Here is a 13,670-nt window from a genome sequence, read left to right on the forward strand (position 1 = left end):
GAACGACAGACTTAAAACAGGTTGACTCACCTTCACGTCTCAGTCTCCTACAGACCCACCCCTTCCTGTCCTGAAAAAAAAAAAAAGTCCTCAATTAGTCCCAGGTAATTCACTTCCTCTGGTTGGCTGGATGCTGGGCCAAACCATCCATGAAGGGGAGAATGAAATCTTCTCCAGAAAATCAACTCAGTCCTGATGCTAAGAGCCAAAGACAAAGGAAGTGCTGAAGACACGCCCTAGAATCTTAGCAGTAGAAGGGAACCCCGCGATCAGACTCTGAAGGAGTGGGGTGGGGAATACAAGTTTTCAGAGTTGAATTGGTTTACCCCAAAGCAGGCTGTTAAGCAGCAAGTCAGAGACTGAAGCCTGCTTTCCGTCCTAGTTCCTGGCCTGGAGCTCTTTCCACTAGAATACATTGCTAATGTTATTAGAAACACAAGGAACACAAGAGAGAACGTGGGTGAATGTCAAGGCCCCTCTGATCACCTGCCAACACTTTCTTTTTATTATTATTACTATTACTGGTATTATTATTAGAGAATGCTTTTGTCACTTTTTTTCCCCACACTTAGCTAAGCTAAAGGTCCTGAAAGGGAAGCATCAGTATGTCCTTTTCTGTGGTTTTAGCATCAGGCCCGCTCAAGCCGCCACTCTGGGCTGAGAAGCTAGAGTATTGCCAGCCAGACTGATGTTCAAAACAGGGGGTCTTCACCCCATGAAATCCACACATCCAACTAGCTCTGGCCCCCAGCAAAGCCTGCCCATCACACACGGCCTGGCAGAGTTCTGCACAGAAACCAAAACAACACAAAGAGATTACTCATTATCTCTCTCAAGTTTACACCATCATAAGGGGAGACACCTGTTGAAAGAATCCAACCCGGACAAAACATATATCTTGCATTTTTGCATTAAAATTGATTGATTTTTTAAAAAGAGGTTGACTAGGGGCGCCTGGGTGGCACAGCGGTTAAGCGCCTGCCTTCGGCTCAGGGCGTGATCCCAGCGATCTGGGATCGAGCCCCACATCAGGCTCTTCCGCTATGAGCCTGCTTCTTCCTCTCCCACTCCCCCTGCTTGTGTTCCCTCTCTCGCTGGCTGTCTCTATCTCTGTTGAATAAATAAATAAAATCTTTAAAAAAAAAAAAAAAAAAAAAAAAAAAAAGAGGTTGACTAAATTTTATTTCATTTAATGGTGGTTGGAAATATAACTAGATGGAAACCCTCCCCATGAAGCTATAAATGGCGCCCAAGAGAACTAACAGCAGAAAATGCCGGGTTAATAGAAAACAACTTTCAATTGGTCTGCACAAAAAGTACACCTCTGTTTTACACAACTGAATCTGATCTGAGAAAGTGCCAACTGGCCCCAGAACTAGGAAACCCTGTCTCCGAGGCTCTTCTCTGTCTCAGGTGAATGTAGGTTCTCTCAGCCAAGTATCATCAGAGAACCAGAGAAGTGCAGACGCAAAGACCAGCGTGGCCCCGGGGCTGCTGGGTCGAGTGCCAGCTCTGCATCTGGACGCCTGGGTCACCTCTCCCGCTGTCTACGTACTGCCCCCCAGCCAGGGGCTGGAGCGGGTGAGCTGGAGTTCACCGGGGCAGAACTCCCTTCAGCAATGCCATTCCTCAACTCCTGACTGGGAAGGAGCACACGGTGGACTGACTGGCTCCAGTGAGCTAACAACTCATATCACAGAACATACCCCACCCCCGGCTCTTCGGTGACGACACAGCGTCACCCTCACCTGGAGCAAATCTGTGCATTAGGGGACCACATCCTGCCACCCACAGCCATCCACTTCAACACACCTGTGTGCAGCCTCACCCAGGAGCCAGCTCACCTCAAACCAATTGCCCAATTCATTTAATTTTATGAAACCACTTTGGATTTCTAGAAAGCAACTTGTTTTTTATCTTGCAATAAGCAGCCAGGCTTCAAGAGAAGATACATAGGAAGAAAACTAAAAGTCAAGACTTCTTAAGATTTTACTATTTATTTTATTTATTTGAGAGAGAGCGCAAGAGAGAGCATGAGCAGGGGCAGAGGGAGAAGACTCCCCACTGAGCAGGGAGCCCAACATGGGGCTCAATCCCAGGACCCCAAGATCATCACCTGAGCCAAAGGCAGACTGAGCCACCCCAGCACCTCAGGATTTTACTATTTTTAATCATATGTGTAATGAATGCAATTGTTCTCCTTGTAAGAGATCCAAACATAGAAGTTTATAGAGTAAAACATAAAGGTCCTGCTTTATTGTCGCCACCCACTTTACCTCCAAAACTAACTTACCATTAACAGTTTGATACGTACCCTTCTCTATGTATAAGGTTTTTTCTCTATAAATAGCATATATAAGGCATAAATGACACCATACTATACAATAATATGTATTAGAGATCTTTTTAAATCTGTATATGTATGCTTATCTCATTATGTTTAATTGTTGCTGCTTTCCATTGTGTGGCCATATCATAGTTTTGTAACCAATTCCATGTTGATGGCCAGTTAGTTGTTTCCAGATATTGTTATAATCATATATACATGATTTTACATATATGTATATTATCTATAATCATTCCTTAATGTAAGACATTTCAATCATTTCTAAATTTATCCATATCGTAAATAACTTTCTATGTAAATGTTTGTCTGCATTTATGTCTTAGGACAGATTCCTAGGAGCTGAATCACTGAATTGGAAGAGACAAACTTCTTAAAACAAAAGTCTTACACGCTTACTTATCAATTACCAATCAGAAAGCGTACACTACTGTTAATCACGACACCAAAAGTCACAAAGGAGACTTTGATAGAGCACGTTCTGGGTATCTTACCGATTATACCATGAGTGCTGGTGTAAGTTTTCTGAACTATGTCATTCATTCTCAGAAAAAACAAAGTTCAGTGTAGGAGTTCCAAGAGCCAAAAGTATATTCTACAAATACACCAGGATAACAGCCGAAGCCGAAGAGCGTTATTTCCATATTAGCCATTTGGCAGGGGCAGTCACTTCCTGTGGCCCATTACACAAATGACACAGACTAAAGAGTTCAGGCGTTGGAGTTACACACGAATTTGAATCTTTCCCTACAACTTGAAGCTTTTTCTCTCATAATATCTCTCTCACTCATCAACTTCCGTTCCATTCTTACAACACCCTCCCTCCTGCCCATATCCTGGCTCTCCTAAATCTAACTCATCCTGCCTTTGCCCCCAGATGAATCTTCCCATATGCAGCAGTTTGCATGCCTCCCTTGGCAGGGCTTCCCAGTACCTAAGAGAATTCCACTTCCTAGAGGAATGTAGAAGAGACCATCACACCCACCCACCACAACACCTGGAAAAGAGGAAGAAGAAAAAGAAAACTGGAGAAACTCACAAACACATATTTGTGAAAGAGCTATTGGGAACTATGGATTCAAAGTAGTCTACCAACTGAATTGTAGAGGGGGCAAGGCTCTCCTCCCTGTGAATGCAGATGGCACCTCGCTCTGAAGGGGAAGGGAATGGGTGGGTAGATGGATGGGTCTGCCGTAGAGTGATGGAAGGTGATGAATAATCCTTGTGAGGATTCACTGAGATAAAATATTTAATTTGGTGGTTTCATCCAAGGTTTCCTCACATCCATTTAGACTTATGCAATCTGAGAGTTGGAAAAGACAGTTTGGGTTATTGTAGTTCAATGGTTCTCAACCTTGGCTGCATGTTCGAATCACCTAGGCAACTTGAAAGAACAACCACGGGGAGGCGGGGGAAAGGGGGCATCCAGACCAATGAAAACAAAACCTCTGTGGGTAAGGCCCAGACCTCAGCACTTGGTCAAGTTCACAAGGTGATGCTGGTGTGCTGCCGAAATTAAGAAGCACTGGCTTAGTCAACATGCTCATGTGATCCCTTATAGTTTAGGTTAGAGTTTTATGCGTTAAACTATTTTATCTCCTTCCCACTTTTAAGGGCTCAGGTGGTGTAGAGATCATCTTTGTATCTTTCACAGCATTCACCATAGTGCTTTACCCAAAGCCCGTAGAAGAAGGAAATAATAAACATCAGAGCAGAAATAAATGAAGTAGAGATTTAAAGAAAAAACAACAATAGAACAGATCAACGAAACCAGGCACTCATTCTTTGAAAAGAGAAACAAAATTAATAAACTTTCAGCCAGACTCATTAAAAAAAAAGAAGAGAGAGGACTCAAATAAAAATCAGAAATGAAGGAGAAGTAAGTACCAACACCATAGGAATACAAAGGATTATAAGAGAATATTATGAAAAATTATATGACAGCAAATTGGACAACTTAGAAGAAATGGATAAATTCCTAGAAACATATAACCTTCCACAACCGAACAGAAAGAAATTGAAAATTTTGAAGTAACAAGTGTTGGCGAGGATGTGGAGAAAAAGAAACCCTCACGCACTGTTGGTGGGAATGCAAACTGGTGCAGCCACTGTGGTTCCTCAAAAAATTAAAAATAGAATTATCATATGATCCCGTAATTCCACTACTGGCTATCTACCCAAAGAAAATGAAAACACTAGATCAAAAAGTTATATGCACTCCTATGTTTATAGCAGCATTATTCACAGTAGCCAAGACACGGAAGCAGCCCAAGTGCCTACCAATAGATTCATCGATGAAAAAGACATGGTATGTATACCCAATAAAAAGAATGAAATCTTGCCATGTGTAATCACACGGATGGAGCTAGAGAGTATAACACTAAGTGAAATAAGTCAGAGAAAGACAAATACCATATGATTTCACCCGTATGTGGAATCTGAGCATCAAAACACATAAAGGAAAATAAAGAGACGAACAAAAAAGACTGTTAAATACAGAGAACAAGCTGGTGGTTGCCAGAAGGGAGGTGGGTAGGGGGATGGGGTGAAATAGATAAAGAGCGTTCATGATGAGCACTGAGGAATGTATAGAATTGTTGACTCATTATATTGTACACCTGAAACGAATATAACACTGTGTGTTAATTACACTCGAATTTTAAAAAACCATTAAAGTGGGAAAGAAAGAAAAAGAGGAAGGAAGGAAGGAAGGAAGGAAGGAAGGAAGGAAGGAAGGAAGGAAGGAAGGAAGGAAGGAAGGAAGGAAAGGAGGGAAAGGAAAAAAGAAAGAGTGCTTTATATGTAGTAGGGATTCAGTAATTGTTCTCAGGGTGATTGATTAAATATACTCCCGTGAGAGTTAGCCTTTAGGAACTCAACATGAGGAACGAAATGCATTTTTTAAGAATTACAACTCTAACACTTCAAGTAAAGGAGACAGAATGGCATTTCCAAACCAGAAAAATTCATTACCTTGTACCACTGGCCCAGGAAAACGGAAGTGAGTACATTTCCAGGGAAATCACATGAACAGAAATGAAAGAAAATGTCCATTTTCTCATCTCACAAGATTATTCCCAAAGGGTTTCTCCTCTTTCTGAAAACTCGCCGACTTTTCTCTGATAAGTCGGATCCAGCAAAACGACAAAGACATTGGCTTTACGGCCACCTGGTAACCATGGTGACCTACTTTGGTTCCCCCTCTACCCATGACAACTTCTGCGCTCTATGGCAAATTATTCAACTTCTCAAATTATTTAAGCTTTGAGCCAGATTTTTCTCATACATGTTGTTAAACTGAGGCCTATTACAATTTTTGAGAGTTTGAGCAAAAATCCACTCTCCTAGGACAGCATCCAATCTAGAAGATAGACGGGAACTCCAAGTTGCTGTACAAAACGAAAGACTTACATAGGCAGAAGGGAGTGGCAACAAGGCTATACTAGGCAAAAAGCAGGTTGTTTATTGCAAGGTCACCTTCCTTAGGAGGTCTATCAGGCACATGACCTAGGGGTCTATCAGGCACATGACCTAGGGGTCTAAGAGGCACATGACCTAGGGGTCTATCAGGCACATGACCTAGGGGTCTATCAGGCACATGACCTAGGGGGTCTGTCAGGCACATGACCTAGGGGTCTATCAGGCACATGACCTAGGGGTCTATCAATCAGGCACATGACCTAGGGGTCTATCAGCACATGATGTAGGGGTCTATCAATCAGGCACATGACCTAGGGGTCTATCGGCACATGACCTAGCTAGTGTTGATCAGAAGATTCCTGACTGACTAACATATGATTCCATTTCTGGGAGAGCCCAAACTGTAATTAAGTTAAGTCTTGGTTTGGTGCTGTGGGGCTTAGCACATGTGACTCCATTTGGGGTCTGTTGTCTTGTCTTTAATAATATAAGATGGAAAAAAGAACAGAGAACTCTCTCATAAAGCTGTGGAGAAGATTCGGCACAATGTCCTAAGATTAAACACTGAGCTCATAGTAGGCATTGAAATAGTACGTCTCTTTGTTCTTTGGGACCATTTTTCACATATTCTCTTGTAAGAAAATCAAGTTCTTGCTTTTAGTGATTCCTAGAACCATCTGAGCCCCCAAATTGACCGCCGAAGAGATATGAGATAGCCCCGTCGAGACTAGAAAGTTTCAATTAGGGAAGGTCTGGAAGAGAAAACATCACAGCAGTGGAATGAGGACCGAGCATTGGACTGGGCAGAAGAGAGATGGTTTTTTCTCTTCATGGAGAGCTGAACTCTTGAACCAAATAGATGTGTTTTCCTTTGTTCTGCCTTCCCCTGAACTAGCCCAAAGCAGTGGGCGGATGGATGTCATTGCCTATTTCCTCCCGGTTGTTTTTATAGACCTACATTTTGAGAGGGCTAATTGTTGGAGTCCTCTTCCTTCTTCCCCACAAAGAAGAGAGCTTTGTTCCACAATTAAAGCAGGCTGTCTGAGATGCAAAGCCCTTCCATTTTTGAGTTAAGGTTTGGCCCCCAAAGTCAAAGAAATGTTGCCTCTTTTTTATTAAGCTGACCGTGTTTTCTCCCTCAGAGACCGAACTGGACTTCTTTGCCCCACAGAAACACTGGTCCCGCCATGACATTATACCAGGAGGTAAGACCCAAGAGCATGAAGACGACCCTTCAGACATCTTGCTTCTACTTCTCATGAATGAACACAAGCAGATTGCCTCTGGTTTGTCTACACAACAGCCTCAGATCTCTCTCTTCCGTGGTTTGAGACTTTACGAATTTCAGACTCATAGGGAGAGGTAACCAAGCCAGCCACTGGGCTGCCATCTCAAGAGGTCTTTTTCTGGCACCCGACTTTGCAAAATGGACATCTTTTTCTCTCGCCTTCTAGAGACCCTGAGAACTTCTCGTAGTCATTCTTTTAAGTGAGTGTCTGCTCTGAGATTAAAGGGTTGTGTTCTGTGGTTTTAATCCCAGCGTAAACTCCTTCGGTCCTTTCTTTGGAAAATACTGCCCAAGAGTTAGTGGTGCAAGTCACGTGGCAAGTCCACCCTTTCGACAGGAGCCTCGGGAGCTTGGGTCTGGCAGGTAGACAGCCAACACCATGAAGCGCCCGAGGACGATGCTGGGGCCGAGGGTGGGAAGTAGGAGGCTGAGGGATCATGAAGAGAGTCTCCGAGAAGAGCAAGAGGAGCCAGCTTTCAGGAGGGGAAGGAAATGGTCTTTTCAGCAGCAGCAGCAGCAGCAGCTGTATCTGGCAGCTGAGAGCTTTCCTCTCAGGGCCCCACGGAGCTCTGACATGTCCCATGGCACTGTTTTCTCCCTCTTTCGGGGGAGGTAACCCTCGTTGAAAAAAGAGCTAGATCGGGGGTCAAGTTGGTTTTGTCTCAGCTGCCGCGATGCTAGAAATTACTTCCCCTCCGCGGACCTCCATTTCTACACCGGGTAAGTGGTAGGGTTGAACGACAGCACCTGGGAAGCTCCCAGCCCTAGAAGAATCTAGGCTTCTAAGATGAAGAGCTCATATTACAATGTGTTTTCCCTTCTCTCTGATGGCAACTAATGTTTTGCTCCTGCATTTCCTATAAAAGTTCCTCCTAGCACGTAGCACAATGTTGGACCCTAACAGGAACTCCATCAATTCTGAATGAGGGAGTGAATGAATGAACCCGACTTAACCCTGCTCTTCGCACTTCCACACAGCGCCATCCCGGAGAGACGGGCCCCAGACAGCAGTGCGATACGCCTTTGCCCTTAACTGCCCTTTGAGCTTCTCATTCCGCCCTAATCCTTTGTGAGCTGTGGATTTAAAAGACCAAAGAATTACTTGTCCACATATAATCTGCTTGCCATTCTTGGGTAAGAAAGCCCCGATTCTTGACTGGGGCTAAGGTGTATTTTGGTCGAATTGACCCAGAGCACCCATCGAGGACAGTTTTTCCCAGGTGCTATGCCCACACTCTCGGGCATGGTCTGAACTGGAATGTAGCTCATGTCTTTCCGAAACATAGTGAGGAAGCAGATTGCTCCAAGAAGACCATAGTGTCTCTAGAAATTCCCCTGCCCTTTGACCAAACCCGTCCCCTGTGGCCTGTGCTGGTCCAGCTACCTTGGAGAACTGAGTTTTTAAATGTGCTTCCCTTAGTCTCCCTGTGCCTGGTGCTTTGTTAGTCCTCGTAAGGGATCTGGATCCACGCTCTTTGTGTGGCCCAAGGCCCAGAAGGGCCCAAACAGCTGAGCTGAGGTCACATTGTCCCCTGAGGAGCAGAGGAAACAAAGAGCCAGCACTTTAACTCCCAAGTCCTGAAGTTACAAAGTGAATTAGGAAGAGAGCGTAAGCCCCAGTAGGAAAAGGTCCAGCTTCTATGGCTCCGATGTGCAAAGGACATCCGAATGACAGGACCCAAAGTCCAGCCTGCTCAGAGGGGCCATGTCCTTGCTCCCTTTCAGAGGCAAGGGCGGGTTTCTCTGAAGCTGTCACAGGGGGTTACTTCTCCCTTCTTGTTGCTCTCTCTACACTTGTCATTCCTCAGAAATTGCATCCGCTGATGCCTTCCGGGGTTTAATAACAAAGTAAAGAAGTCTTGGACCAAGTTCCCCTCGAATCTTGGAGCCGGACAGAAGATGCTGAATTTGTTGTCCAGGACCAGCGGCTGCTCCATTTCCAAACATTACAATGCAGTTTTTAAAGGAATCGCTCTCTCTCAATCTCTTTCTCTCTCCCCTTTTTTCTTTTTCCTTCTTTCTCCGAAGCTCTTGCTCTCTCCTCCACACAGCTACCTTGTCTGTTTGGGAACTTCAAAGAGCTGAACATCCCTACTGACTCCGTTAGATTGCTAGCTCTGAAAGGAGCTGCCAAGTCTGAACTGTTTTCTAGCTCTGAGACGTACAACCCTTAGCCTTGCATAGAACAGGCATTCCACAGACACACAGTGGGGATAACCCCCTCCCAAGTCATAGCAAAAGCCTCACTGGAACCACTAAGACTGAAATCCCTCCAGGCTGGACAGTCACCGAATGCGCTATTTAAAAAACTGTTTTCGGCACATTGCAGTGAGAATATTTTCAACCTACAGGTTTCACCTATAGAACCAAGTGAAATCTTCCCCCAGTAGTTAAGGCATATGAGGAAGATGTGAGCCGGGCTGATGCTGACTTGCAGGTCAGGTGGAAACTGAGGGAACCACCTCTCACCCAGTCGGGAGTAGTAGGGGTTTAATATTCCAGGTAGTGGAAGGCATATCGTTCATGGAAATTGAAGAACTGCAAAGCTGGTAAGAAACCTAAAAGCTTGGGGCGCCTGGGTGGCACAGCGGTTAAGCGTCTGCCTTCGGCTCAGGGCGTGATCCCCGCGTTATGGGATTGAGCCCCACATCAGGCTCCTCTGCTATGAGCCTGCTTCTTCCTCTCCCACTCCCCCTGCTTGTGTTCCCTCTCTCGCTGGCTGTCTCTATCTCTGTCAAATAAATAAATAAAATCTTTAAAAAAAAAAAAAAAGAAAGAAAGAAAGAAACCTAAAAGCTCATCTAGGAAAAACGGGAAAATTCAAATGAAGTCTGTACTTTTGCTAATAGCATTGCACTGGTGTTAATTCTTAGTTTTGATGACGGTACCATATTTTTGTAAGATGGTAACATTAGGGAAGCTAAAGAAAGGGTGTACAGGAAGTCTCTGTACTATCTTTGCAACTCTTCTGTAAATCCAAAAGTATTTAAAAATAAAAAGGTTTTAGGGGCCCCCGGGTGGCTCAGTCGTTTAAGTATCTGGTTTCAGTCCATGATCTCAGGGTCATGAGATCTGCACTGGGCTCCACTCTCAGCAGGAAGTCTGCTTAAGATTCTCTCTCTCTCTCTAGAATATAGATCCTTTACGTCTCTGGTTAAGTTAATTCTGAGATAACATATGATTTTTGATCACATGGTACTGGCACAAAAACAGACACACAGACCAATGCAACAGAATAGAGAACCCAGAAATGGACCCTTGGCGCTTTGGGCAACTAATCTTTGACAAAGCAGGAAAAAACATCCAGTGGAAAAAAGACAGTCCCTTCAATAAATGGTACTGGGAAAATTGGACAGCTACATGCAAAAGAATGAAACTTGACCACTCTCTCACACCATACAGAAAGATAAACTCCAAATGGATGAAAGACCTTGATGTGAGACAGGAATCCACCAAAATCCTAGAGGAGAACATAGGCAACAACCTCTACGACATCGGCCAAAGCAACCTTTTTCATGACACATCTCCAAAGGCAAGAGAAACAAAAGATAAAATGAACTTGTGGGACTACATCAAGATAAAAAGCTTCTGCAGAGCCAAGGAAACAGTCAAAAAAACTAAGAGGCAGCCCAGGGAATGGGAGAATATATTTGCAAATGATGCTACAGATAAAAGACTGGTATCCAAGATCTACAAAGAACTCCTCAAACTCAATACGCGAGAAACAAATAAACAAATCATAAAATGGGCAGAAGATATGAACAGACACTTTTCCAATGAAGACATACAAATGGCTAACACACACATGAAAAAATGTTCAAAATCATTAGCTATCAAGGAAATTCAAATCAAAACCACACTGAGATACCACCTTACGCCAGTCAGAATGGCAAAAATTGACAAAGCAAGAAACAACAATTGCTGGAGAGGATGTGGAGAAAGGGGATCTCTCCTACATTGTTGGTGGGAATGCAAGTTGGTACAGCCACTCTGGAAAACAGTGTCTCCACTCCCTTAAAAAGTTAAAAATTGAGCTACCCTATGACCCAGCCATTGCACTACTATTTACCCCAAAGATACAGACGTAGTGAAGAGAAGGGCCATATGCACCCCAATGTTCACAGCACCATTGTCCACAATAGTCAAATCGTGGAAAGAACCAAGATGCCCTTCAACAGAAGAATGGATTAAGAAGTTGTGGTCCATATATACAATGGAATATTACTCAGCTATCAGAAAGAACGAGTTCTCAACATTTGCTGCAACATGGACGGCACTGGAGGAGATAATGCTAAGTGAAATAAGTCAAGCAGAGAAAGACAATTATCATATGATTTCTCTCATCTGTGGAACATAAGAACTAGGAAGATCAGTAGGGGAAGAAAGGGATAAAGAAAAGGGGGGATAGTCAGAAGGGGGAGTGAAGCATGAGAGACTATGGACTCTGAGAAACAAACTGAGGGCTTCAGAGGGGAGGGAGGTGGGGGAATGGGATGGACTGGTGATGGGTAGTGAGGAGGGCACGTGTTGCATGGTGCACTGGGTGTTATACACAACTAATGAAGCATCGAGCTTTACATCGGAAACCAGGGATGTACTGTATGGTGACTAACATAATATAATAAACACTAAAATTTTAAAAAATACTGATGTTGTACATTGTTTTACCAAACATCTCAGAGAGTGAGTGCCTCTGTCTTCAACTCGAAAAACACTTGTTTGCAAGACTATTCTAAGAATATTGCAAAGTTGAAGGAATAAGAATAGAACAACACACTATATACCTTTCACCAGACTTATCCTATTGTCAACACTGTATCCCATTTGCTTTACTGTTCAGTGTGTGTGTGCGTGTGTGTGAATTTTCACTCAACCATTTGAGAGTAAGTTGTAGGTATGGAGACATCATGGTCCTGGAGCTTTAGCAATGTGACAGATGACACAGAAGTTTCATCTGCAGGGATTTTTTTCAGTGTTTCCTGAAAATACTTTAAGTTCTAGAAAACATTTCCATCATATTTTAAAGAATATGTATGGCTAATCTGTATTGCTGCTCCAACTATTTAAAGGTATTTTTCTTTCCAGCTAGAGAATATTGAGAATATTGCCTATGTTTTTATGTTTTTAATTTTTAGCAAGCAATATTTCTTACCAATATTCTCTGCATTGCTCTCAAGGGAACTCTCTCAGCAAAGAAATGGAAGAAAGCAAGACATTGAAACAAAAGTACCATTATCTCTACCACTACATTCTACCATATTCAGAATAATTTAATGAAATGATTCTCCATGTAAAGAAATATACGTAAGGCACGGAAAACCTGGACATCCCGGGTTTATGCTGCATTGATTAAATAGTTGGGGGAGTCTTACTTTTTGTTTTGTGCCCTGGAATTTTTTTGCATGGGGGGCAATGCAGCTAGGTGAGATTTGAGATGGAGAAGAGGTGCATTCTTAGATCAGACCTGCAAAAGACTACACGTGGATTTAAGGTCTCAGCTGGCTGGAAACTATTGCTTTTCCCCTTACCCCTTAGAGGGTCTTCCCTAAAGCCCCAGGGGAAACCCTGTACCCATTTAAAGGCCACTGTACTACACCATCATGGTTGTCGGAGCAAAGAAGGGGTTCAACTGGGGTAAGAGCAACTGGGGTAAGATCAACTGGTCCCAGATTCTTGGAGAAGCAATGCGGGACACGGCCCACCCCACCCGACTGCGGGGAACAGAAGGAAATGCAGAGTTGCACGGGCTCCATTTTGTCCACTGCTGGTCACTACCTAACAAATACTGTGTGATCGGAATGGCAGCCAAGAAGATCAAGTGTGGTCAATCAAGTGAAAAACGATCTGGCTGACGAAGACAGAAAGGTATGAAGTAACCCGAAACAGAAGGTTGAAAGTTCCCAAGTGGAAGTCCTTCCTTCACTCATTCACCATCATCTTACTCACTCTGTGGTTGGTTACTGAGTACTTACCATGTATATGTATATAGAGTCCGTCCTGGTCCTCTGGAGAATAACCCTGACACCTCCACATTCTCTACTCTCAGAGCACCCCACACTTAGCTTCACATTGTCATACGGCTATAAAATGGTCTGCTTATAAGCCTGTACCCTTTATGTATTATATATATATATATATATATATATATATATATATATATATATTTGAAGAGAGAGAGTGAGAATGCTAATAGGTCCCAAGATCTGCAGAATGAGTCAGCAAGCTGTAGGCCCAAAAGAGCTTATGGAGGTCAGCCTTTCGTACTATTCAGGCCTTCAACAGATTAGGTGAGGCCCACACGTGAGGGAAAACAATCTGCTTTATGCAATCCACCCATTGAGATGTTAATCTCATCCCTGGCAGTTACATCCAGAATAACGTTCGATTTAGTATCTGGGCACCCTGTGGCCCAGTCAAGTTGATACATAAAATTAACCATAACGAAAGTGAAGGGAAGACAGACCCAAAGATCGACATCTAAAATTGAATCTTAAAGGATTAGTGGGACTTGGTGGAACTGGAGGGAAAGACTTGTGATCCAGGCAGAGAAAGGAGAAAGTGGAGAGGTTCAAAAATGGAGTTCATGGCTCAGGATGGTGGCAGTTGGGATCGAAATGC

At 43.5% G+C, this 13,670-nt stretch overlaps 1 protein-coding gene across 6 annotated transcripts in view; it reads right to left on the reverse strand.

Moving 5' to 3' along the window:
• Positions 1-13,670, reverse strand: part of PFKFB3 (6-phosphofructo-2-kinase/fructose-2,6-biphosphatase 3) — a 320,980-nt gene that overhangs the window by 226,055 nt on the left and 81,255 nt on the right. For all 6 annotated transcript variants that reach the window (XR_015722473.1, XR_015722472.1, XM_087857746.1 and 3 more), the window contains exon 15: positions 31-70. Coding sequence is in view for 4 of the 6 variants with exons in the window: in XM_087857746.1 (XP_087713872.1) it covers positions 31-70 (40 nt within the window). In the remaining 2 variants the exon portion in view is untranslated. The remainder of the gene's footprint in view (positions 1-30; positions 71-13,670) is intronic.

Source organism: Ursus americanus, chromosome 31 (assembly GCF_024610735.1).
Source record: "Ursus americanus isolate L20-20 chromosome 31, mUrsAme1.1.p, whole genome shotgun sequence".
Classification (NCBI taxonomy): Eukaryota; Metazoa; Chordata; class Mammalia; order Carnivora; family Ursidae; genus Ursus; species Ursus americanus.